We start from the raw sequence: 24,257 nt of genomic DNA, 5'->3' as shown, positions 1-24,257 counted from the left end.
TAATGAATACAGTACTTACTAAATTACATCTCCTGAATGGAAGAGACTGCTGCTTTATTTAGAAGGCATCAGCCTGTAGACTTACTGTAACACAAGTATAGTGGATACAGAAGCCGGAAACTCTCCAGACTCCTCACCATACCGTTCTTTCTTCTCTGTCCTGTGGGTTCTATAGGGTAACCAAGAATGTCAGTAACCCGCAAGTCTATCACTGAAAGCTTGGTAAGCTTTAGCTAAAGTAGATGTTACATGGATAGACATGAGCTCTTAGAAGTTTTTCCAGAGTCTGCTATGCCCCATTACACTTCCTGTAAAGCAGATTCATAGCTTTTATCGTGAGCAAATACTGAATTACAGCCCATGGCAAGCTAGGCCCTGAAAATAACTGAGCTATGCAGAGACAACTTGTTCCTGGAACAATTGGTTCTGACACATCGTGGGTGAGTGTATCTTGGCTCGTTACGGAGAAGCACTGAAGTTGACTTTACAAGGCAGTGTGCACACAGAATGAAGCCTAATTTAAATTTGCTAATCCCATAATGTAGTATTAGCATGAATGTGATATTTGCTTGCCAAGAGTGTGCATGCCACTTCTCTATGGACACCCTCAAGGCATGTTTCTCAAATTGCAGAGCTTGTTGTTAACTATTTTTAGATGTTTAGGCAAACTTACAAAAGCTGACAAATGGTAAAAGCGTTCTGTATTGTTCTGTGGAGAATTAGAACTGCTACATAGATAACAACAGGGAGTCTGAATCTCATATTAAGATTTGGACTGAGGAACCATCCAGGGGAGTTTGAACATTCCAGTCCCTACCTCATGGCATGGGGAACGTGAAGTTTCTTTGCTGTATCACTTATTCTGGTTGCACGTACAGCCAGCATTGTCTGTGGTGGGAGACTTACTGCATGCAGTAAGACACAGTACATGCTCCAAGCAGCTTGCCATCTCAGCAGCTGAAACGGGAAGGGGAACCTTACTACATTTTGTAAGGGCAGTCAGCGTACCATTGTGCGCCATGTCATTAGTTTACTATCGGCTGCATTTTCATTTGATTTGCGCATTATTTCCTGTTTTTTTTCATTCTGTGGCTATTTTAAATTTCCCTTTGAACAGCTGAATACATTATTTAGCAAATGTATTGCAGTTGGAATGCTCGCTCTTGTAACATTTTTTCCTAAGAATATCATTAGATTGAAATTCCTTGCATTGGCAAGCTGCCTGTTGAGCTCTCTCTGTATCTCTTCAAGCTCACTGCTGAGTAGCTCTACCACCGGCTTGGCCTGCTTACCCCCTGTGTCTGGCTTCCTCCCTGCCGCATTTCCTTGGGCTGGAGGTCCATGAAGATGGAGGAATGCACTGGAAGAGGAAGCTGAAGGAGGGGAACAGCTGACGTGAAGTCCCTGCACATGCTCTAGTGTGGAGCCGCTCACTTCAGGGAGGGGAATTCCTTCTAGGCCTGCTGCAGAGGGAAGACAGAAGGTCAGAAGAAAGGCAGAAGGCCTGAGTGGAGGAGCTCTGCAGGGGTGGGAGGTTTTAGTCCTGTGGAGGATGGAACATGTACAGACGTACACCATGACCCCAGCTGCTTTGGCCTCCCCCTCCTGTTCTTAAAGGTTGTGTCAGCCTTGACCAGCACTGAGGGAAGGCCCGTTGGACGTGGGGGAGCCTTGCTGAAAGCCATGTCCTCTGAAGCCTCCCGCTGTGTGCCCCTGCGTGTGGCACAGGGAGCAATGCACTTCATTTGGCCGAACTCCCTTTCAGTAAAGTTTTAATATTTGGAAATATTCTTTCTCCATGAAATGCCAACAGATCTGTTCGAAAGCTTCTGCAAGTAGGAATGTTTAAAAAGTGGTGACTTTCTGCCGTTTTAACTGTGCATGGGTTTTAGATTCGGGATGGGTATTTTTCTGAGGACATAATTTCTTACTCTTTCATTTAATGAAATCAATGAGGGCCAAGATCGATGCAGGATGACAGTAAAATCACGCAGCGTTCTTACACAGAGGGGCTGATTCACGTCGTGTGCCGGGGGATAACTGAGGGCACAAGGCCAGAATGGTTTCCGGCACCGCTTACTCCGGTGATTGGACCCCAGCAGCTGACGAGTGCGGCCGCGCGGTGGCGCCCCTCTCCCTCAGGCCCCCGCCCAGGCGCGCGGACGAACCTTCTAGAAGGCGGGCGGGAGGCGGGGGCGGGCGGGGGCCTCAGAGGGCACCGCCCAGGGGCCGCGCGCAGGCGCGTGGCTGAACCTTCTGGAAGGCGAGCGGGAGAGGAGAGGCGGCGCGGGTGGCTTGCGTTCTGCGGGTGAAGTGAGGCGCAGGTTGAGCCGGGGAGAAAAACGAGGGAGTGGGCTTGCAGGGAGTATTCGTTTATTGTAACATCTGTTTTAAAGTCTTATCCGGGAGTTTTCTCTATCGGGAGTTGCTGTATTTTGGCTTGTGCGCAAGTGATTACTTCAAGTGTTCTCCTCTTCCCCTGAGGCAGTCTGGTGCCATTGGAGCCTGCCTTCAGCACTGGGCCTGTTAGGCCTGTGGTGCTGCTTCATCAGGGTGCCAGCACCTTGTACTAGGAGCATGTCGTGGCTCCTGCAAACCTGTGTTTCTGTAACAGTGGGACTAGAAGGAGTTTAGGATTGGTCTTTGAGCATCAGCTTGTAAACCCTGAAGGAAGACAGTATCTCCCATGGCTTCCCGGCAGCCATGCTGCTGTTCTGTCCTGCTGCTCGGCTGGGTCAGTGAAGAGGCCTTATCCTGAAATGCTGTTGGAGATCTAGGTTGAACTCCAGCCATCAGCTGTAAGGTAACATGTGAATTCCTCTTTTTTTTGTTTTAAAAAATGCGTGGGTGGGTCGTACAGTTGATTTTTTTCTTCTCAAACTGGTACTTCACTGAAATCTGCATTTAAACAGGCCACTTGGGGAAATGAAATATGTTGATGTGTAATTGTATTTTAAGCTGGATCAATTAAATCACTCTTAGGAGAATAAAAGCAACAATAAATTAATGTGTGGGTTGTCCCTACTTCTCCCCTCTTGCACTCATTTTGACTATCTCTTACTGTGTGAACTAATAGCACTTCAGAAAATCATGTTTCCTTTTTTCCCAGGTTTACACGTATTTGTCAGCATGTGTGCAATGCAGAATGCATTCTCTGTGTGAGTTTTAGTGCATCAATTAATAGGACAAATTAACTGGAAAGCGGGTTGGTTTTTGTAGTTAATGGTGTTACTGCTGGTAGTGACATACTTCAGGTTTTGCCTGTCTGGAAGGGTAATGATTTCTAAATTAGTGCTCATCTGCAGGGCTTCTGTGTCTTGGTAGAATATATAAAAGGATTCATTTATGGTAGAAAGTCTTTACTGCAATATCTGCTCTGTGATGCAGAATGGGTGCAGTTTGTAATGAAACGTGAGGCCTCTTTACCCTTACTGGTGAAGCAGGAGGTGGCAGAACTGTGCTGTGGTCCCATTCTCGCCAGCCTGGGTCTTGGTCCTCATAAGGAAAGATAGAAGGTAAGTTTCAACAGAGGACTTGAGGAAAAAATCCCAAGTCTTGCAGTTTAGACAAGCCCAGCATATCCCTGAGGCACTTAAGGCTGGTTTGGCGAGGACGTTAGAAGGAATGTACCTTTTTTTTTTATTTAGATACTTTTTGAGTCTGTAAAGTGGAAACCAAACATTATATGTTACCAGGATTATTTACTAAAGGCACCTTTTTCAGTTAAATCAATAGTGAATACATCTTGCAGAACCTGTGTGATAACATTAAATTTCACCCAAGTTCTCTATTTAATAAAGTAGGGTGAACTGAGGATTTCCATAAAGACTTTGTTGTGCTAAGGTGGGCATGAGAATGAAAAGCAAATACATTAGAAGGACATGTAAAACAGTGCCCATGTAGGGAACTGTCTTATTAACTGTGTCACACTTAAAAAGTTCCCATTTTTTTAGTGGAAATGTGTCTCGGTGCCAGCTAGTTTGGAAGGTCTTCACCTAGAAGCCTTACTCTGTTCCCTGAGGTCAGATAGATCCTTTTGTAAAATCTGGAATCAGATGACATAGTACTAAAATAAGTTGCCTGTGTGGAATCAATTGTTCACAGCTCATGGTTTAATTGACTTTTTATGTTCAGTTGCCAAGCCAGTAGGGTAGCCTGACCTACAGCTTAAACTATAAAAACTCAAGAGTTGTGGCAAAATACTGGGTAAGGGAGAGTGTCAAGATACATGTGAGATTAATAGGTAATGGAGTACTTTTTACTAGTATGGTATCTTGTTTTATAAGGGAATTCCAAAATGTGTTTGTTTTACTGTAATTTATGCATAGTAAGTATACAATGCTTACATAAAATCCTAATGGGAAATGTTCTCACTCAATGGGGGCAATTCAGTTAGAAGATTTTGCTCTTCTCAGAGAAAAGTTTTTTGCATATCTTTGACATCTGGAGCACAAGTCTTATGAGGATCGGCTGAGGGAACTGGGGTTGTTTAGTCTGGAGAAGAGGAGGCTGAGAGGAGACCTTATCGCTCTCTACAACTACCTGAAAGGGGGGTGTGGCAATGAGGGTGTTGGCCTCTTCTCCCAAGTAACTAGTGATAGGACAAGAGGAAATGGCCTCAAGTTGCGCCAGGGGAGGTTTAGATTGGATATTAGGAAAAATTTCTTCACTGAGAGGGTGGTCAGGCATTGGAACAGGCTGCCCAGGGAGGTGGTGGAGTCGCCATCTCTGGAAGTGTTCAAAAAACGTGTGGATGTGGCGCTTCAGGACATGGTTTAGGGGACATGGTGGCACTGGATTAATGGTTGGACTTGATGATCTTGAAGGTCCTTTCCAACCTAATGATTCTGTGATTGCGTTTAGGTGGTAGTAATTGGTATATGACTAATCAAGGCAATGCCTTCCAGTTGCTCATCAAAAGAATTTGAATATTGAAGGCCAAAGGGTTGTAAGTTGAGATGCTCATACAAACTTTTATTCTGGTGTATGTTTATTGTTAAGGCTTGATTTTTTTTTTTTTTTTTTTTTTTGGGTACTGGTCAAAGCCAGTGGCTGTTTTAATATTTCTTTTATATGAGCAGGAACAGTTCCTAATAAGAAAGAATGAAAGACAAAAGTTATGAAATCGAGTTGTATTTTACAGAGCAAGTAAGCTCAATCTGCTTGTGGTTGTTAATATGGTACATTAGCAATGCAGTAGGCTTACCTATCAAATCATAAATAAAAGAAGAGATATGTCCAGGAAAATTGCATGCTTCAGTAGTTAATTTCTTCATCTTTCTGAGTTGCACAAAACTTTTTGGGGGATCTAGAAGGCAAACTGAGAATTTCAAGAATAAATATTTTAAATGCTCAAAAAAACGTGAGAGAGATTAGGAGGAGGAAGAGTACAGGAATGTAAGGCTTTCTGAGCTAAAGGGAATCAACATAAAGACATTTCAGAAACACTAAATGTCTAGTTTGACTTGATTTTGGGGAATGGGAAGATAAGAAAATGTACACTGCAGAGGTGCTGCTTGATAGCTAGTGTTGCAGGTTATAAAAATAGGACACTTTGAGACACAGAGACGGACAAGTTGATTTCAATTGTAATGAATCACTGAAGCTCGACTATGTTTATTTGAGAAGTCTGAAAATAGTGAGGTGCGAAGTGACTAAGCTGCTAAGAATAATGCTCAGTTTATCATTAAAATTAACTGTTATACTTGAGGATTGAACTGCAGGAAATACCTCACTTTTTAATAACTAAGTGAAGTCCTTGGAATGATAAGCTAGTGAAGCCGTCTTAAAGAAGTGGCCAATGGAAACATTACCTAGTTGAGCATGCCACGCATAGCTTCTGCGAAAAGGGAAGTAGGTAAACAGATCTTTGACCTCACTTAAAATTAGTAGAGGTTTTTGAGGATTTTATCAAAAGATTGCCAGATGCAATAGATAATGTATACAAGCGGCAATTAAATAGCTGTGTGATGGGAAATCTAAGATCCAAATTTCAGAACTGGTCTGTACTAATCCTGTGTCTGCAAAGGGGGTAACTTAAGCTGAGCTGAAAGTTTGTTACTTTTAGAGAAAATGGATGTTAAATGTCTATTTGAAATAATTGCATGTATTTATTTTGGCTATTTGTTATGTCTTATGTCTTCAAAAATACACTCAGGTCAAGTAGAAAATCCTGGGAATGCCCTGTTTTAGCAGCAAAGGTGTATAGCATGTCCTTCGACAGATTAAATAGTGGGCTTCAGTTATGTTATAGGGCGTGAGCTGAAGCTTGGTGAAGTGAGGGGAATTTTAGTTCTAGATTATGGCAGCAAAGGAAGTACTGTCAAAAGAAAAAGGAATTCTGTTTGTACCTCACTGACACTGTGTAACTGTGCTGTTCTTGGTTGGAAAGAAACCGAAGGTATTGTTATTTCGGTTGGTAGATAGGGGTAATGAACTGTGTACAACTTCAACCTGACAGATGATTTGAAATAGAAAGGCTATACAAAAGTGCTAACAAACTTAATGGCATATGTGGAGTGTTAGGCTGTATCTGTTTAAGTAATAGATTTTCACAGGAGAAGGTAGCTGTTTCTTGTCTTCTGTGTTCCTCTTGCCCAGAGTTCAATGGATTGATTTCCTTTTGGTTCTTGCATGTCAACAGCGATCACAAGGTTTTGGATAATGATGTGTCTTATGTATTTTCAAAAATCAAACGATTTTTCTTTTCTTAATTTTCTCTTGAACTAAGAGATAGTCACTAAAGTGCAACTTTTAAAAATAAAGAGGAAAAAATTATGGATTTTTAAAAAGTATTTGCATCTAGTTTGTTTTATGTGTTTCTTAATGCTAAATGTCGCTACATTTATTTAACGTGAACCGACCGATGACTACATGTGAGCCTAACTTGATACACAGCTTTCTGATTGTAGTATAATTTTGCTGAGACTTAGGACTTATGAAATGTCATAACATGTTGTTATGCTTTAAGAAGACTAAATTTGGCAAAATTTTTATAAAACTAAAAATACTCAGTCATTTAGGAAAATATCCGTCATTAAAACTGGGACACTGTTTAAATTTTTGTAAGGTATGTTGTAATGCTTACCTTGGAGTTGGTTTGTTAATCACCGTTCATTTGATGCAGTCATTCACATTGCATTCAGTTTTCCTATTTGTTTCTTCCTCTCAAACCTTAGTGTTAGTTCAGTGGGCATTTCCTTTTCAAAACTGTTGCTGTCGTCTTTATAATGGGGACTTCTGCCTCTCTCCACAGTGAAGGGAAGTCAGAAGTGTGAGCTGAATTGCCGTGCAATAGGCTACCGATTCTATGTGAGACAAGCTGAAAAGGTGATAGATGGGACACCCTGTGACCAAAACGGAACTTCAATCTGTGTGGCAGGGCAGTGCAAGGTAAGGCTACTACCTCTAGCCAGTCTGCCTGTAGACTGGCTATGCTATATTTAATTTCTGTAAGAGGTTGATCTGACTGTACCTGTGAAATGGTGTCGTGAACTTTTTTTTTTTTAAAGTAGATGTGAAACGTTGTCTTTCATTATTACAGGTTTTATTTCTTAACTAATGTTTCTTTCTACTGAGAACAAATTATGGAGTCCTGGAAGGCTGGATCCAGAAAGTGTTCTGGCCACAATTAAGGTGGCTTCCAGTGAACTTTTTCTGCATATTTAGCTTTTTACAGAAGAGATTCTATGAAAGAATTGGAACAAAAAGATTGAAAGCCTAAATAAGAGGGAAATATAATATCTTTCTTTAGTCAAACTTTAGAGTGGGGTTTTTGATTTTTCAGTCTTCAACATAATGGTTTATTCAGTTATGTGTTTACTTTGATTTCTTTTTAGCTAGTGTTAGTGTAACTCTTCTGATTGGTCCTTGTTTGCCATTTTAAAGAATCAGGTCTTACTACTTGTCCAGTTACTCAGCAGTGATGGTCTCTTATGAAATACTTGAGTGAATGGTTATTTTTCAAGGGTTCAGAAGGAGCTGCTGTGACTTTTTTCAGTCTGGTGTGTAGATTCCCTTTGTAATTAATAAATAAACTGTTTTCTGCAAGGTGGTAGCAATTTTAAAGAAATTTTTACCATGTTTAGAAAAAAAAAGTTTGTATAAGGTTAGTGAGAGAGAGAAATTCCTAGCAAGGGGCATTTGACACTTGGCTGATGCTTCCCATATACATTGGCAAAAGAAGCAGAAGTGGGTCAGATGTGACTCATGAACTCAAATAGTGAAAGGTCAAGTTCAGTTTAAGTGGTTTATTTGCCAGAGGAAATCACTTATGAATACAACCTTTTCTTCTGCGTGTTCAGATTCTTGTGCACATCTGGAGAATACCATGTGTGTTTCTGTTCTGTATTTCTTAATGCAAGCAAAGCCATAGCTTTGAATTTTCTTTGTAGGTGATAGATCTGTGTGATGCTGATTATTCTTTGAAGCTTTCCTTGATCTCAAACCAGTTCAGAAAGGGCCAGAAATTAGTTTTAATTACAGTTTTGATCTATAACTCAGAAAACTGAAAAATAAATGTAGTATACCAGCTGTTTTATTTTCCCAGTACTGTGCAATTATAAAAGTGTATACTGATACATTTGTATTGGAGGTCTGGGATAGCAAGGAAAGGCAGTGTTCAGGAGCCTAGTAGGAAAGTGTTGTGAATTCTGAAAATCAGCCATTGCCTGCGTAGAATGCCACTTCCCAAAGCTGCATGTAGACAAACAACAGGTTGTGAGTCCTTACTGTGAATGTGTAACTTGGGATTCATAAAATTGTAGAATTCATGTTGTAGGGTACCTGGGAAGGTCATGTAGTTCAACACCCTGTTCAGAATAGGTCCTGCTGTATCAGAATAGGTCCTGCTCTATCAGAATAGCTATCACAGCCTTTTCCAGGTTGAGCTTTGAACCTGTTCCACTGTTTGAGCAATGTCACGGTGGAATCTTTTTCCTTGTATTCGATTGAAATTCCCTGTATTGTGGCTTGTGACCTTGGTCTCTCTACCTAGCACTGCACATCTCTGAGAATCTGACTCCATCTGCTCTGTTACCCTCCCATTAGATTTAGATAGCAGTAAGATCTTCCCTTGGCCTTCTCCTAAGGCTGGGGATTCCTAGGCTGCAGTGTTTTTTGGTGGTGTTTGGGTTTTTTTCCCCCTTTGTTTTTTCTTACAGTGTTGAAAGTAGACCTAAAAATCAAAATCCCGATGTCTGTTTAAACTGTTCCTCAGTGATGCTTACTTAACGCTCAGTGAAGTAAGCAGTAAAGTCATTCTTAGAGAATTAAATAGAACCAGCCTTATAAGCAATAGATTGCGATGAGAAAGCCAAGATAAAGCAGGTAAAGGCACTTACTCTGTGCACTTTTTAGTGGTTCTCACTACAGCAAAGTAGAATAAGAGTGTGAGCTTGGAGAAGTTAAAGGAGTTGACAAGAGTCCTCATATGCAGTAGTATTAACTGTGCTTGTGCAGAAGGCTGAACATTGGATGCTTTGGGAGACAGGTCTAGCTAAAATATGAAAAGATTTGTATTCTTCTTCTGAAGAGGAACTTAATTCAGACATTGTCCAACTTCTTGTGATTAGTACTTTTGATCTGTATCAGTTCACTCCTTACTCATTACTTGCAACCTTAGTAAAATTGTATGGTGGATGTCAGCTGAAAGAGACTTGACCTGTTCAAACATGCAGTAGTTCTGTTGAGATTTTGTGTGTGTGTAAACCACACTTTTCTTTGTTTCAAAGTTTTGAGTTAGTATTTGAGGGAGTATTCAGAGATACATGTCAGAGTAAAGGAAAATAGAGTATTACAGCTTCATGATGCTTTGAAGCACTGTCATTGACTCAGTTATTACACACTCTAGAGTGAACATGGATGTAGCTGAAGGATGTAATAATTAGAGAATCAAATAATTTGTGTACTGTCAGATGCTTAAGAGAATAGTTTTCTGAAAAGTTGCCAGCATTTACAGTTAACTGAAAATGTTTCTCGAGTAATGAAGCTTGTTCAAATCTTTGTAGCAGGTAGCTCTTCCTTAAATGCATGTTATTTTTATTTTTTTGAAGTCAGATAATTTAGGCATCTAATGAATTTATGGTCTCTATCACCCTCTGTTGGACATTTGCTGCATTACCAGAACAGTAATGTCCTTGTGTTAAAAAACTTTGATCTGTTTTGTTCCCAGGACCATTGTTTCTGGTTAGTATTTTCAGTTTACCTTATTCTTGTAAACAAAAGATGGAAAATGTTGCTATAATAAAAATAAAAATTACTTAAAAACAGAATTAAGAATACGATAGAGATGAGTTTACCCTCATTTGAAATAAAAATTAAACATGTATGAAGTAAGGTATTCCTCATGCCTCACTTTTTAACCGTTTCAAATGTTATATGCGGCAACCATAAGTAACATTAGTTAGAAGTTCTCATTATATAAAGTGCAGTCACACCTGTTAACACTGAACATACATTTAAGAGAAGTTTTTTCTTAATGTCAAAATCAGAATGTTTAGTACATTAATTACATCATAGAATAGCCTTTTAAAGCTGAAGTATTGTTTAATCTTATGAGCAAAGATAATCTATAGCATAAGGGAAGATTTTAAAAACAGTAGTATTTACAAAAGTCCTTCCTAAAGCCTGGTTGTTGTGGCCATAACTATATCATGCAGGAGGGTTAGAACAACAGTGTATTTCTGAGTACCTCTGAACAACATCCCAGTAACTATTTCCTTCCAGAGAGTGTCTTTTTTTCATTGTTTGCTGTTCTTTTGTTGAGCTGGACCCCAGAGTTCAAAGTAAAACCTTGTAACAGGAGAGGTTATTAAAAAAACACATGTAAAAGCTCGTTTTTCAGACGTAGTCCTTTAAGAAAACTTAGTATGTTCTTATAATGAAGTATCCTAATTTGTTTGGTTTTTTTTTTCAGTTTCTCTTATTTGTCTGTGACATTCCAATAATTGTCACATACAATAATGCAAGTACTGCCAAAAAAGTCACTCATCATTGAAATGATTATGTACTTCCTGGTATAGACTAGACTCAGAGTTGTAATGAAGTGAAACCTTTTTAAAGCAATTAAATAGTTTTAAAATAAAACTAGGCAGAATAAGAAGAACCAGGTGATATTCTACCTATGCAGAAGAAAGAAGTATAACAATGATCTTGATAATGAGTTTTATTATTACTGTGTAAAGTTGTTTTTCTGCACATTTGAAAAGTGTTCTTTCTCATGAATTTTGGAAAGTGAACGGACTTCTTCGTTGACAGTCCTACTGAGTTCCACCTCTGTTTTTTCAACACTTTTTAGTGCCACAGCTGCTTATTGCTAATAGATATGCTTTGAATATGTTTAAGTCTTGCTGAGTATGTGTCGTTCGTTTTAATACATTTGCCACACCACTCCTAACTCTAAATTTACGCAGTGCTGTTAAGTTAAAGAATGTCTACGAATGGGGTTTCTTCAACTTGCTATTTAGCCATAAGTGTGTGTTTTCTTGTTTTGAGATACTATTTCGGCTTTTTTTAAATCAGCGTATCCTTTTATTTCTTCTGGAGCCAGTGGGAACATCCTACTCGGTAACTTTTAAGGTTAGAAGAAAAATGCAAGTAGAATATTGAGGAGGTTTTATTAAATAAAGCAAAGTATGAGGAAAGAATACTCTTAATAATTTTGTCCTTGACCGTAGTTTACTCTATACGGAAGTATGCTGCGTGCATCTTTTGCATGCACGTAGGACGCTTCTGCTGGAAGAACTCTTTCACAGTGCTTGGGCAGGTGTGAGCACTGACTGAGCCATCGTAGTTCTGGAGACAGAAAAAAGGTTATTTGTGAGCTGTGAAGCAAATTGGTTTTGCAGAGATGTTAGTTACCACGCAGTGGCGCACTTTACAAAAGTATTATTCAGCATTCCACGTAAAACTTCATTTGGGTGGGAACTGTAGATATCTCTCAAAGGTACCTGAAACAACTATTTTCTCTCTCTTCATTTTTATACAACATTTTCTCTTGCATTGTGTTTATTTCTAATGTTTATTTTTAGTTTATTTTATGTTTATTTTAGTTTATTTTTAATTTTATTTAACATACCACTCCCTTCACATGGTTTTTCATAAAACATGTAGTTTATTATTATCAAGGGATCAGGCCCAGCCAGCATGGGTTCATGAAAGGCAGGTCCTGCTTGACCAACCTGATCTCCTTCTATGAAACCAGGTGACCCTCCTAGTGGATGAGGGAAAAGCAATGGATGTTGTCTACCCGGATTTTAGTAAAGCCTTTGACAGCGTCTCCCACAGCATTCTCCGGGAGAAACTGGCGGCTCGTGGCTTGGACGGGTTTACTCTTTGCTGGGTGAGGAACTGGCTGGATGGCCGAGCCCAGAGAGTTGTGGTGAATGGCGTTAAATCCGGCTGGCGGCCGGTCACAAGCGTGTTCCCCAGGACTCAGTTCTGGGGCTGGTCTTGTTCAATATCCTTATTGATGATCTGGATGAGGGGATCGAATGCTCCCTCAGTAAGTTTGCAAATGACACCAGGTTGGGTGGGAGTGTTGATCTGCTGGAGGGTAGGAGGGCTCTGCAGAGGGATCTGGAAAGGCTGGACCGATGGGCAGAGGTCAACTGTATGAGGTTTAATAAGGTCAAGTGCCGGGTCCTGCACTTCGGCCACAACAACCCCATGCAATGCTACAGACTTGGGGAGGAGTGGCTGGAGAGCTGCCCGGCAGAAAGGGACCTGGGGGTGCTGGTCGACGGCCGGCTGAATATGAGCCGGCAGTGTGCCCAGGTGGCCAAGAAGGCCAACAGCGTCCTGGCCTGTATCAGAAATAGTGTGGCCAGCAGGAGTAGGGAAGTGATCGTGCCCCTGTATTCGGCACTGGTGAGGCCACAGCTTGAATCCTGTGTTCAGTTTTGGGCCCCTCACTACAAGAAAGATGTTGAGGTGCTGGAGCGTGTCCAGAGAAGGGCAAGGAAGCTGGTGAGGGGGCTGGAGCGCAAATCTTATGAGGAGCGGCTGAGGGAACTGGGGTTGTTTAGTCTGGAGAAGAGGAGGCTGAGGGGAGACCTTATCGCTCTCTACAACTACCTGAAAGGGGGTTGTGGTGACGAGGGTGTTGGCCTCTTCTCCCAAGTAACTAGTGATAGGACAAGAGGAAATGGCCTCAAGTTGCGCCGGGGGAGGTTTAGATTGGATATTAGGAAAAATTTCTTCACTGAGAGGGTGGTCAGGCATTGGAACAGGCTGCCCAGGGAGGTGGTGGAGTCGCCATCTCTGGAAGTGTTCAAAAAACATGTGGATGTGGCGCTTCAGGACATGGTTTAGGGGACATGGTGGCGCTGGATTAATGGTTGGACTTGATGATCTTGAAGGTCCTTTCCAATCTAGCGATTCTGTGATTGACCTCACTATTCAAAAAGTCTTTCTGCCTTCCTCCATTTATAAAGCAACACTAAAATTTTTTTGGGGCATATGATCTTTGGCCATGACCTAATTTAAGCTGCTTCTGATAGCTGATACACAGCAGGTGCAATAACTGCATGTGAAAGATACTGAAAGTATAACTTTACTACCTTTGAACTGATCTAAAACTGATGTAAAAGCTGATTATAGGAAATTGTGAATAGCAAAGCATTCAAGTCAGTTCAGCTCAAACAAAATGACTAAGCACTAGACCTGTGTATTTGTTTTTCTCTGCTTGTCTATTAGCCTCTTGTCATGAAAGATATCATAATCTAATGGATAGAGCTCTTCACTCCTCCATGAAGCTGCTCTCTGAATCTATAGTTCTCCACTTCTACGTCTCATTATAAGTAACCCAGTAACGCAGATGTTTCCAGGGTCAGAAGTTACTTATAATGGCATTCAACATTCAGCCCATATCATACAGCATTTATACTATTGCTGTGTTTTGTGGGTTTTTTTTTTCTTTCCCAGTTTTAAGCCAGTTATAGGAGGACAAACTGTTCCTGATTGAGTTTAAGTTGATGCAGTATAGGTATGGAATAAAATCCACTGAAATAACCGTAAGCAAGCATGAAAATTTTTAATAAATTTAATTTACTGAGCCTGAATTTATACAAGATCTGCATGTCATAATTGTGTATGTAACCTTTTTTTTTTTTGTCCAGCACTTGGAAACCCACAGTGAGATTTCACTGTTTTGTTGAACTGAATAGCCTGATAAGAAACTTCTGAAAAGACACAATGTAGTTCAATAACGTGAAAATTAGGCTTACAGCTCTTAAGTACAGGAGAAAAATGTTACCACTGTATGTTAAAATGTTTTCACCAGAGCTGCTGGGGAAAAGTAAAACAAAATACTTATCCTAGGAAAAGCCTGATTAAACAGACTTTTTTCTTAAGTGATAAATTCCAGTGTCACATACCTGAGGTAAAATATCAATCTTGAAAAATGCCCTAACCAGAATTCAAAAAATTCAATGCTTTGTAAAATTTTATTTATCAGGTTCCATGACATAACAATAGAATGTGTAATTAAGGTTAAGTGATGTGTATAATTGTATGAAATATATTCCTTCTTTTAGATCAAATTAACTAGATCATTTTCTTAAACAACAGAGAGGAAACAGCTTCCTTATGTAACTGAAGATTAAAAAAATTAAAATACTAGAACTTTGAATATGTTACTGCTATAGGGTTATGCAATTATATAAAAAGAAAATTAAGGTGAAACTGTAAAATTTGAAAAACAAAAACTAAACAAACCTAAAATGTTTTTACTGAATGTCTTTATTCTAAAATGTTTTATAACTGCTTTTAAATATTCTGCACAGCATATTACTTGGGAAATGTTTGCTTTACTTCAGTTTGGAGCAAAAATAGATGCTGAAGTTTGCCATAGAAAGGCTAATCCAAATTGTGATTATCTCTGTGCTCCACTCTGTATCTTTGCTTTCCTGTAAAGTGCAGTCAATGATGTATAACCTGCCTAACTGAAGCAGCTTGAGATGGTGGAATGTAAAGGAGTTGTGTGTAGCTTTAATTTGTTCTTATTTCTGCAAATCTTTTTAACAGTTATTTTGCAGATTCCTATGTCTTTCTAAACAGGTAGAATATAATTCTTAGTCTGCATTTGTCTTCATAGGTTGGATAACAGCGTTAGAAAATAAATACCAGCTTTGAGCTTAATTGTATCGCTACAAAAATAGTTCTGAAAGCAAATGCAATTCGCTCTAATGATTAAGTGACACAATTAGGGAATCTTACTATGTTTGAGGTACTCTTCTCTCTGAACTAGTTTCAAAGTAATAGTTTAAAAAAACCCCAAACTTCAAAAAATTAAAACTTTTTCAAGATTGCTGGGGATACTAATGGAATAGAAAATAAAAATATTGTATGTTGTTGGGCCTTGTTTTTCCCCCTGGTTAAACAGATTGATATGTATTGGGCTGCAAGTGAAGCTATGTTCATTTATTAATCACAGAATCACAGAATCATTAGTTTGGAAAGGACCTTCAAGATCATCAAGTCCAACCATTAATCCAGCGCCACCATGTCCCCTAAACCATGTCCTGAAGCGCCACATCCTTGTGTTTTTTGAACACTTCCAGAGATGGTGACTCCACCACCTCCCTGGGCAGCCTGTTCCAATGCCTGACCACCCTCTCAGTGAAGAAATTTTTCCTAATATCCACTCTAAACCTCCCCTGGCGCAACTTGAGGCCATTTCTTCTCATCCTATCGCTAGTTACTTGGGAGAAGAGGCAGTATTCCCTAGGTTGGACTAATCAAATGGTCCCTCTTGGGTGCTGCTGACTTTCTCTGGGTCTAGCATTGAGTGTTTAGCATCAAAGACTCTTCTTCAGTCTTTGAGTCCAAGACAGCTGATTATTCTAGCAGCTGAAGAGTATACCAACCTCTGTAATTCACTGCCAGTCCTTTTTTTTTTTTTTCCTGTTCCTATCTTTTAGATCTTATTTTCTGCATTTTAGTGTAGTATATGACAGTCCTTTCAGCTTTGACCTTCTTGTTTAAAGGTTTGGGGTTTTTTGCGTGAAGCTGTTGATAGTAATTTTAAGTGTCTTTGAGGCCTACATCTGGCAGTGTTTTCTGGGTAGGAAGCGAGAGAGAACTTGATAGTTTTGAGTTTACAGTACAAACAGCAGTGCATGCAATTTACTAATCCTCCCAGTAGAGTCATGTTCTGCATCTAACATGCTTTTAAAGAAAGTTAAGCTCCTGTAATATAGTAATATACTACTATTGAAGGATGCTGAGAGTGTTTATTAAGAAACATTCAGTAACATACTAGTCCCTTCACATGGTTTTTCATAAACTGATGAAGAGCTATGTACTCTGTACCATGGTTGAGGCAGAAGTATTTTATGTGATGTCTCTTATGCAGGAATTACTAAATTATAGTTAATGCCTTTCAAGTAACCAAGAGAACCAAATCTGGTTTGTGTTACTTTACAGCAGTTCAAAGTAAAAAAAAAAACACCACCACCACCCCCCAAAACCCCCAAAAAACCAAAAAACCCCAAGAAATTTCAACTAGTTGGAATTCATTTGAGGGAGATGGGAAAGCAGTTGAAAGAGAGTCATGTAGCTGGTGCAAGGCCCCTCTTCTGAGGTTAAATTGCAAAAGGAAACAAAGTAATTTAGATTTTATTGCAAAGAAACAAAGAGGGCTGCAGCAGAAATAATGTTCTGAAACTCAGATGTAAGGGATCTGTTTAACACCTGGACAAGCAAGCAATGGGGAGAAAGTTATTAAGAAGGTGACTGCATAAATATTAATTATTATTCTCCTATTTAGAACATGGATGAAAACTTCACAGCAATTCCTGAGTTATAAATGATTCCATTAAAAAAACCCAAACTGATCTGTGTTTTTAGTTACATAATTTGTCAATTGACTGGATTATGTTTCTTGGAAATGTTTGAGCCATTTGACTTCAGGCATCTCATTTGGTGAGTAGGTTAGAATTCCCAAAAAGGGCTTATAGTTTCCTCTCTGCAGAATTTATAAACAGATCCTGACACCTTGATTAAAACTAGACATTGTCAGTAGTCGCCCGGTAGACCGGGTGGTATTTTGGGTTTATGTCAGTAGAGGCTTTGATGCATCAGCCAATTCAGGATTAGGCTGCATCAGTTTTGTGCTGTTGTCCCAGGGAAATGTTGGGTAGGGGAACTTTCTCACTGCAGAATGTGTGTTAGGTTATGCACAAAAATAAAAATGAAGAAACTGCTCTTGAAATTGTTGTCTGGTAATGTTTATACGAGAAGACTGTCACTGTAAGCAACCACAAATGATTTTGTCATGATAAACATATGGAACAACAAAAAGTCCTCCTTAGTTATATAGTATTAGAGCAGGCTTGGTATGGTATGACATATTTTGTGAGAATTCTCATTTGATTATGTACTTTCTGCTTGTTCACTGAGTCTCTGTTAGTAGAGTTTCACCTGCAGCGGAGTTGGAATTTGCGATAAGACTACTATAAGTTATTACAAAAAAAATGCTAGAGACAACCTATTAGCAGATTGAAATGTTAACATGGCAAATGGAATCATGAAGTAGGAGGGAGGCTATAAATGAACATTTGTGAAGAAAAATAAAGACTTGAATATGTGAGGATTTATGAGGCGAGTGCTGAAACAATCATTGAAACAATAAATGGAATTAATATTTCATTTTAATTTTTATGTTTTTTGGTTGCTTTCTCTGTCAGTTTGAATCCACTCTGTCTTCTATTATGTCCATGCTCTAGAGATCAGGTTTTTTTATTTGTTTACAGTTGGATAACCCTGTGTTGGTTTGTGGCTGCATCTCCTTTATGCTAGTGCAGTGTTAGCAATTATGTGGTTAACTAGTGATATTTCAGAGCTCACCTTCAAGTTAAGAGTTCTTAGAAATATAATATGAAAGTATATTTATTGCAAAAGGCTTGCTCATCTTTTCTTTCATAGTACTAATATACCAACTGGTGACAGATTAATATTGGTAGTTGCTGTTATTAGTGATAAAATTATTGGTAAGATGGAAATTTTATTACAATTCAGTAATTTCAGAAACTTTGGAATTTAGGCACTGTAGGTTTGGTTAACTACAAAACTACTAAGAAATTATAATGAAGTATCAGGCGCCAGTAACCCAGAGATCTTAATGAAAGTAGAAGAATTTTTAGAAGGTGATGACAGTGCAGCTTAGTCTGACCTAAGCTGTTTTTTACGAAGCCACCAAATAGTAAATAAATGCTTAATTTTCTTTTGATTATTTTTGGGAGCAAATTGAAAATACTAATGAGAACTGTAAGAGAATATTCCAAAATATCTATTATTTAATCAGGAAACTGGAACAGCAATCTTGGAAATCCGCTTTGCAGGAAATTAAGTATTTAGGCTTTGTTTTCATTTAACTATGTTATAATATTACTTTAGATCCTGGAAAGGGTCCAGTATGTTTTTAGGCACTTCTATTAAAACAAAAAAATACAATTTTGATATACTGGGTTGGGCAAATTTGTCACACAAATAAATAAATCCTTGGGGGGGAAGGTACATATAGACAGTAGATCTGTGTGTGCATTTATTTTTCTTTTTATGCAGGCACTTGCATATACATATATAGAAGAACCCAGAGTTAAGAAGCTGTTCTGTCTTAAAATATGCTTGAAATGTCATCTTCCTGTGTTAAATGAAGCCATGAACAAAGGTACTGCCACGTTAGGAACACAGAGAGACGTTAAATTTGTGGTAGTGTATATGTAAAAGCGGAGACACTTGGAAAGCAGGAACATTCAAGCCTTAGCAGTATCTAATGGAGAGGTGAAGTCACCGGACTATGTAGAGTGGCTGGTTGTTTGCTCCTAAGAGCTGGTATGGATTCAGATCCCAGTTCCAGTCAAACTAGCAGGGCTGTTCTGCAGTAGATTTCCTGTGTGAGCTTGGATATTTCATTTAACCACTTTGATTATCACTAATGCAGCACTGTGTAAGGATACCTGAGTGTCTGCCGAATGTGCAAACTGGACCCACAAGCTCTTTTACAGACTGTTAAGAACCAATTTTTTAAACTGAAGTGGAGCCCAATAGTATTGTGACTTTTCTGCTCAGGGTGGCTTGCTGGGAACCGGTTGTTGTATCCTCTACGTGATGCAACGTTCTCTTAAATGTGCTCTTAATGCCCTAAAAAATGGGAATAGTGTGGCAAATCCTTGTTTTATAGGATAAATACGGTTTGTGAGACCTAATGGTAGTGAAATGACATAGGGACTGGATTGATAGCAAAGTGTTGCACTTCATGGTAACAAACCATTTTTTGTGTACTTTCTATGTGTTTTGACCACATTGATCTGTAGGAAGTTGTGTTTTGCCCTTGAGCAGAGCAAAGGTGTGGGAGAATATTCTCAGGGAGAGCAAGAATGTGAGTCATAATCCTTTGCTGAGACCAGAGCTTCAGTCTTGATGCAGAAACTCATGTTTACAAGATGTTTACAAGATACACTTTAGTTTCACAGGAGTCTGTGCAGAGTTCCCTTCACTTTACATTTCACATTGGTTAAGTTTTCCCATAAGGGTTTTGAGCTTTTCCCAGAACCTCAAAATAAAAAAGCATTCTGGATGTCATCTGGTACCACCTCAGTCTGTGAAATTTAATAAGATTAGATCAGAGATTGTAAAATGGCATCCAGCTAGATGAAAATGAGCTTGTTCAAAGTTGGTTGAAATTGAATTTTCAACAGAACCTGAAATTGGACAGACTTTACTTGTAGCTTTGCAGTGAAACTGGAATCTTGATGTTGACAGTTCTCTTCTTCCCCCTTATTCCCCCCCCCCCCCCCGAAGTGATGTGGTATTTGACTTTTCTTGAAGTTCTACAGACTGGAGACATGAAGGTATGATAACCTAGGTTTTCATTTAAAGTAGTGTAAATTTCCAGCTTCCGAGGTTGCTGAGACAAATAAAAAAAAGACTAGATCATATACTTAATGGCTCAGACTTTGCAAAACCAGTGAGGTGAGGTCAAACCCTTGTTAAAAATTCTCTTGATTTGCAAGTCTGTGCCCTATTTTGGGGGCCCAAACATTTTATTATTGTAACAACGGTTTTTTTCTCACTGGCAGTAATAACAGCAAAACTTGAACAGAACAAATGTGATGTTCCTACATAAGATTGATGTATTTAATCCGTTTTATGCCAGCAGCTTCTCTGCAGTCAGAGGAATATAGTATGTTATTGCTGATTATGAGATAATCTAATTTCCTGGAATCTTGACAATATGGTATATTTGAACTATATATATATGTCGTATATATTATACCTTGCTCAGTTGAGAAGTCATCAAAATGCTTGTGAATAACTTCCTGTTCCCTCTTTGTAACAGTGACACCTGGTCTGTTCAAAGTCTCTTGTAAAAACCTCCTTGAGAACATGCATTAAACTTGATAGATTTTCCTTTTAAATCATGGTGCATTTAAATGTATCAATAATGTCTCCCACATGACGCTGTTAGCATTGTAGTTTGAGGCGGCTTAACCTGGTATCTAAGTGCATTTCATGAAATGAAAACTTGGCCAAGGTTAGAACTGTGCCCACAGTAAAGCAACCCTAATAGTTCATTGGCAGTATTTTAGTATAGTTTGGCTTGTGTGTAGTTTTAACGAACCCTGTGTGGTGGAAATTAGAAACATGAGTATGTATGTATTTCACAGATAAGCCATACATAAATCTTTTTTTCTTCTGTGAAATACAAAATGTTTTTACAGGCTTCCTCTTTTCATACTAGAGCTGTGCCTATAATTTTAATAACCGTTGTTTGCCAGGATGTTGACCTTACAGAAATTAGAAATGTCAGAGACTTGTTAGTTACTGATGTCAGGGCATTTTTGATGCTATTTATATGTAGTCTGGCTTATTCTTCTCAAGTTCATGAACACACAGGAACTATAATGACAGAAGCGGGAATCTGCATATAGGTTTGGCTCCTATGTAAATATGAAAAATATCTGCAGAATATTAGTGAGCAACTTCAGAAACTAGTTATGAGTAAAATCAGTCCTGTACTCCCAAACTTTTCTATGACAGAGGTACTTTCTTTCCCTTCCTGTCCATGTTCATTCCTTGTATCCCAAGCTGTTTTCTGTACAGAGGTGTGAGCCTTTACACACAAGTCTAAAGAACTTACGTAGATGTTTCAGGTGTGCATTGGTGATACCTTACAAAATGCAAGGTGGAAGAATTTCTTATTACAACGTTTTTGAAGGGGCCTAAGTTCCTGTTATAGCATTAAATACATACTCTTAGAAAGCAGATGCTTCTTTTTCAACACCCTTCTCAATGTATGATTACAATCAGTGAGCGTAATCTTCCTTTCCTAGAAGGGTTGTTTTATACCATAGTCGTATCGCTGATTTATTCTCTTTAGCGCACATACAATTTTACCCATTTCAGTAGGGTGGAAAGTATGATGAAGGGAAGAATTTGGATTCTCTAGTTGTAACTAACTTGATGCTTCTGTTGATGATATTTGGAGCAGAACCATATCTAGACCATTCTGCTGTAGATTTGCAGTGACACTGGTAAGAAAGCATTCTGTGGAGGAGATAATGGAGGACTTCGGGTAGTACTAGAAGGAAATGTGTATGTTTCACATAGGTGTGCAGTACAAATAGTTTGAAGAAAACATGGCTTTAAGTCAACTGGTATTTGCTAAGGTTTGGAAGTACTTTAGGGGTTGGATGCAAGATCACATTACTGTTTTTCAGCTAATCTGCAATAACCACCTGTGACTATGATGCTTTTTCATGTCAAGTAAGAAATAATGCAGCCTGGAATTGGTGCAACTTAGAGACTTAAGATAATTGCATTACCTCTTACTTTCTGTGGGTGAAGGTTATACGATTATTGTAGCACTGTTCATCTGTATTAATGTTAAATTTCATTAACTAGCTGTAGCTTCAGTATTGATTTTTAATTCATATTAGACAATTTACTAGAAGAAATTAACCTTTTGAAAAAAATAATCTTTCTGAATACCTATTTTAATTTTTCTAGCAGCTTTCATGATCCTAAATGACAGGAGCAAGGGGCACTGACTCTGTTCCCTTGAGGAAAAGTGGTAGCTGATAGAAGGAAAGTTGGGTAAATATACTTATCAAAAGAGATTACACGCCTGCATCTCAACAGTTTCAGTAGCAAATTGAGCAATTTTTTGCAATTTCATTGCTCATGAAAGCTATTTTAGGCTAAAATTAATTAGTTCAGTATACTTCTGTGCTGGAGGTTGAGGTTGTTATCTTCTGGAGAGAGTCAGAAATACAGCTTGGACCTCTGATTTCTCCAGCTGGTACATCAGGATTCAGTTCTTTTCTGCTCCTTCTGAGGAATTTGTCACTTCAGTAAGAATACTCATTGCAACAAATTGATAATGCTGGAAAAGCATCTTCTTGTTTTGGTGGGTTTTTTGTTTGGTGGTGGTGGTTTTTTTTTTTCCTCTCTTGGTCTGCTGTGAATGGTGAATTGTTTCCTTCTCGGCAGCTTCTTTGGAAGTGAGCAAATTTTAAGAGTGGTGGATACATCTCTGCTGAAGAGGACATTAGTTACTAATATTCTATGAGGAAGCAGTGAGTAGCTCCAGGAGCTACCAGTCGTTCTACAAAAACTAGTAAATATGAATGATGGCTTTGAATTCAGTGCAAGAAACATGCATGAAATTTTACTGAGAGCATTGCTATCTAGTATGTGTTACATGAATTCAAAAAGAATATGTGGCTTGGATGTATGTTTTCGTGCCTGCCTCACCTCTCTGCTGTTTTTGGTGCTGTTTGACTTTAATGATTCTACATTGCTTAGGCATATTTTTATATTTTAGGGACTACATTAGGCTTTTTGATCAGCCCTTGAATCACCTTGAGGTAAAAATTCTCCATTTTTTGTCTTTTTGAACATTTTTCTTCAGGCTATTCAAGCCAGATATACCACACATGCATACAGGTAGGGCTTCTGTTCTTTTTGAAGGTAATTGGATTTTTAAATTCAAATAGGTGCTCTTTCTTTGTATTGCTGTGCTTTATTACTAGGGCTTGTTCAGTGAAGGAAGTGTGTTTTAGTGGTTTTTATGTGAAGTAGAAATGAATTTTTGGGTTTTCATAATTTTCAGTACTTAAATGCAAAGTCCAGTATGTCTGAATTTACCTTAGCCATTGTAGAACATCTTTTTGGGGTTCGTATTGATAGAGCAAATCTCATTTTATTGTAGCTGTATATGTGGCTTAAGCTGAAGAACTTGGGTAATCTTTTCCACTTTTTCTTAAAAAAAAGTTCACACATTAACGCAGTTAGTAGATAATCTTGTTTGATGATTTAAGATTCCCATAAACTATTCATGCAGAGAAATGTGTGTCTCAAGGTGTCTTCAGTAGTAAAATTGGAGAAGGACTGAATGTGAAATTGAGAGGTTTGAGGGATTATGCATTCACTAAAGCTTACTTAAATAAAATATGAACACAGGCAAATTAGACCCTAAATTTTGGGCCAGACAACTGCTTAATTTTAAAATATTCATCTAGATGTTGCTGAGAGGGAGGAAACAACTTCTGAAATATGTTCAGGTGGCCTTGTGCAACTCTTGAGTATTATAAAGAAGCATGATCTTTCCATCAGATTGTTGTTGTACTGAATGGAAGAAATAAGTATGCATTGAAACTATATTAATGTCTGAGTACCCAGCACTTAAACCCTTAAATAAGTACAGTGACTTGCATGGAAGCAGCCTAAAATGTCTGTATTGTTTAAGACTGGAAAATAGTTGTCATAATTGTATGTGTCTCCTACCATGGTAAGCCTTCATTTTAAAGGGATTGTTGCAGTTTATGCTCACATTTCAAGAAATGGGGCATGACTGAAATGTCTTTGACCTATGGAAATCCTACCTGCACAAGGATATTGTTTTACAGCCTATAGAATTTTATTAAAATGAATACATTTTATTACTGCAATATTTGTTTGTTTAGAGTTGGCTGTATGTAGCAGATGCAGTTTATCTTAAGTGCCTGAAGTTTGTTAAGCCCCTTTGCCAACACAAAGTCACAGTGTGACAGACATGACTTCTGAACTCTGGAATGTTTGCAGTGGACTCTTAGGCTGTTCCAGGTCATTCACCTCTGTTATGGACACTAATGATTTTGTACAGCTAGACTAGAGCTTGGAGTTGCTTTTGTAGGTTTGTTTCCCACCTCTGATACAAGGCTTAAATTGCTATTCTCTAGGAGATCAAGACATTAAAAAAAAAAAATGTTTCT

At 38.6% G+C, this 24,257-nt stretch overlaps 1 protein-coding gene across 1 annotated transcript in view; it reads left to right on the top strand.

Moving 5' to 3' along the window:
* The window catches only part of THSD4 (thrombospondin type 1 domain containing 4), a gene marked incomplete at both ends in the record, with an annotated part of 302,482 nt that overhangs the window by 102,231 nt on the left and 175,994 nt on the right, over positions 1 to 24,257 (top strand). The window contains one exon of the mRNA XM_082005338.1: positions 7,256 to 7,392. Coding sequence (XP_081861464.1) covers positions 7,256 to 7,392 — 137 coding nt within the window. The remainder of the gene's footprint in view (positions 1 to 7,255; positions 7,393 to 24,257) is intronic.

Source organism: Phaethon aethereus, assembly GCF_964289735.1.
Source record: "Phaethon aethereus genome assembly, chromosome: 12".
NCBI lineage: Eukaryota > Metazoa > Chordata > Aves > Phaethontiformes > Phaethontidae > Phaethon > Phaethon aethereus.
Note: the sequence above shows the minus strand (reverse complement) of the source record. Positions and strands in the feature narration are given on the sequence as shown.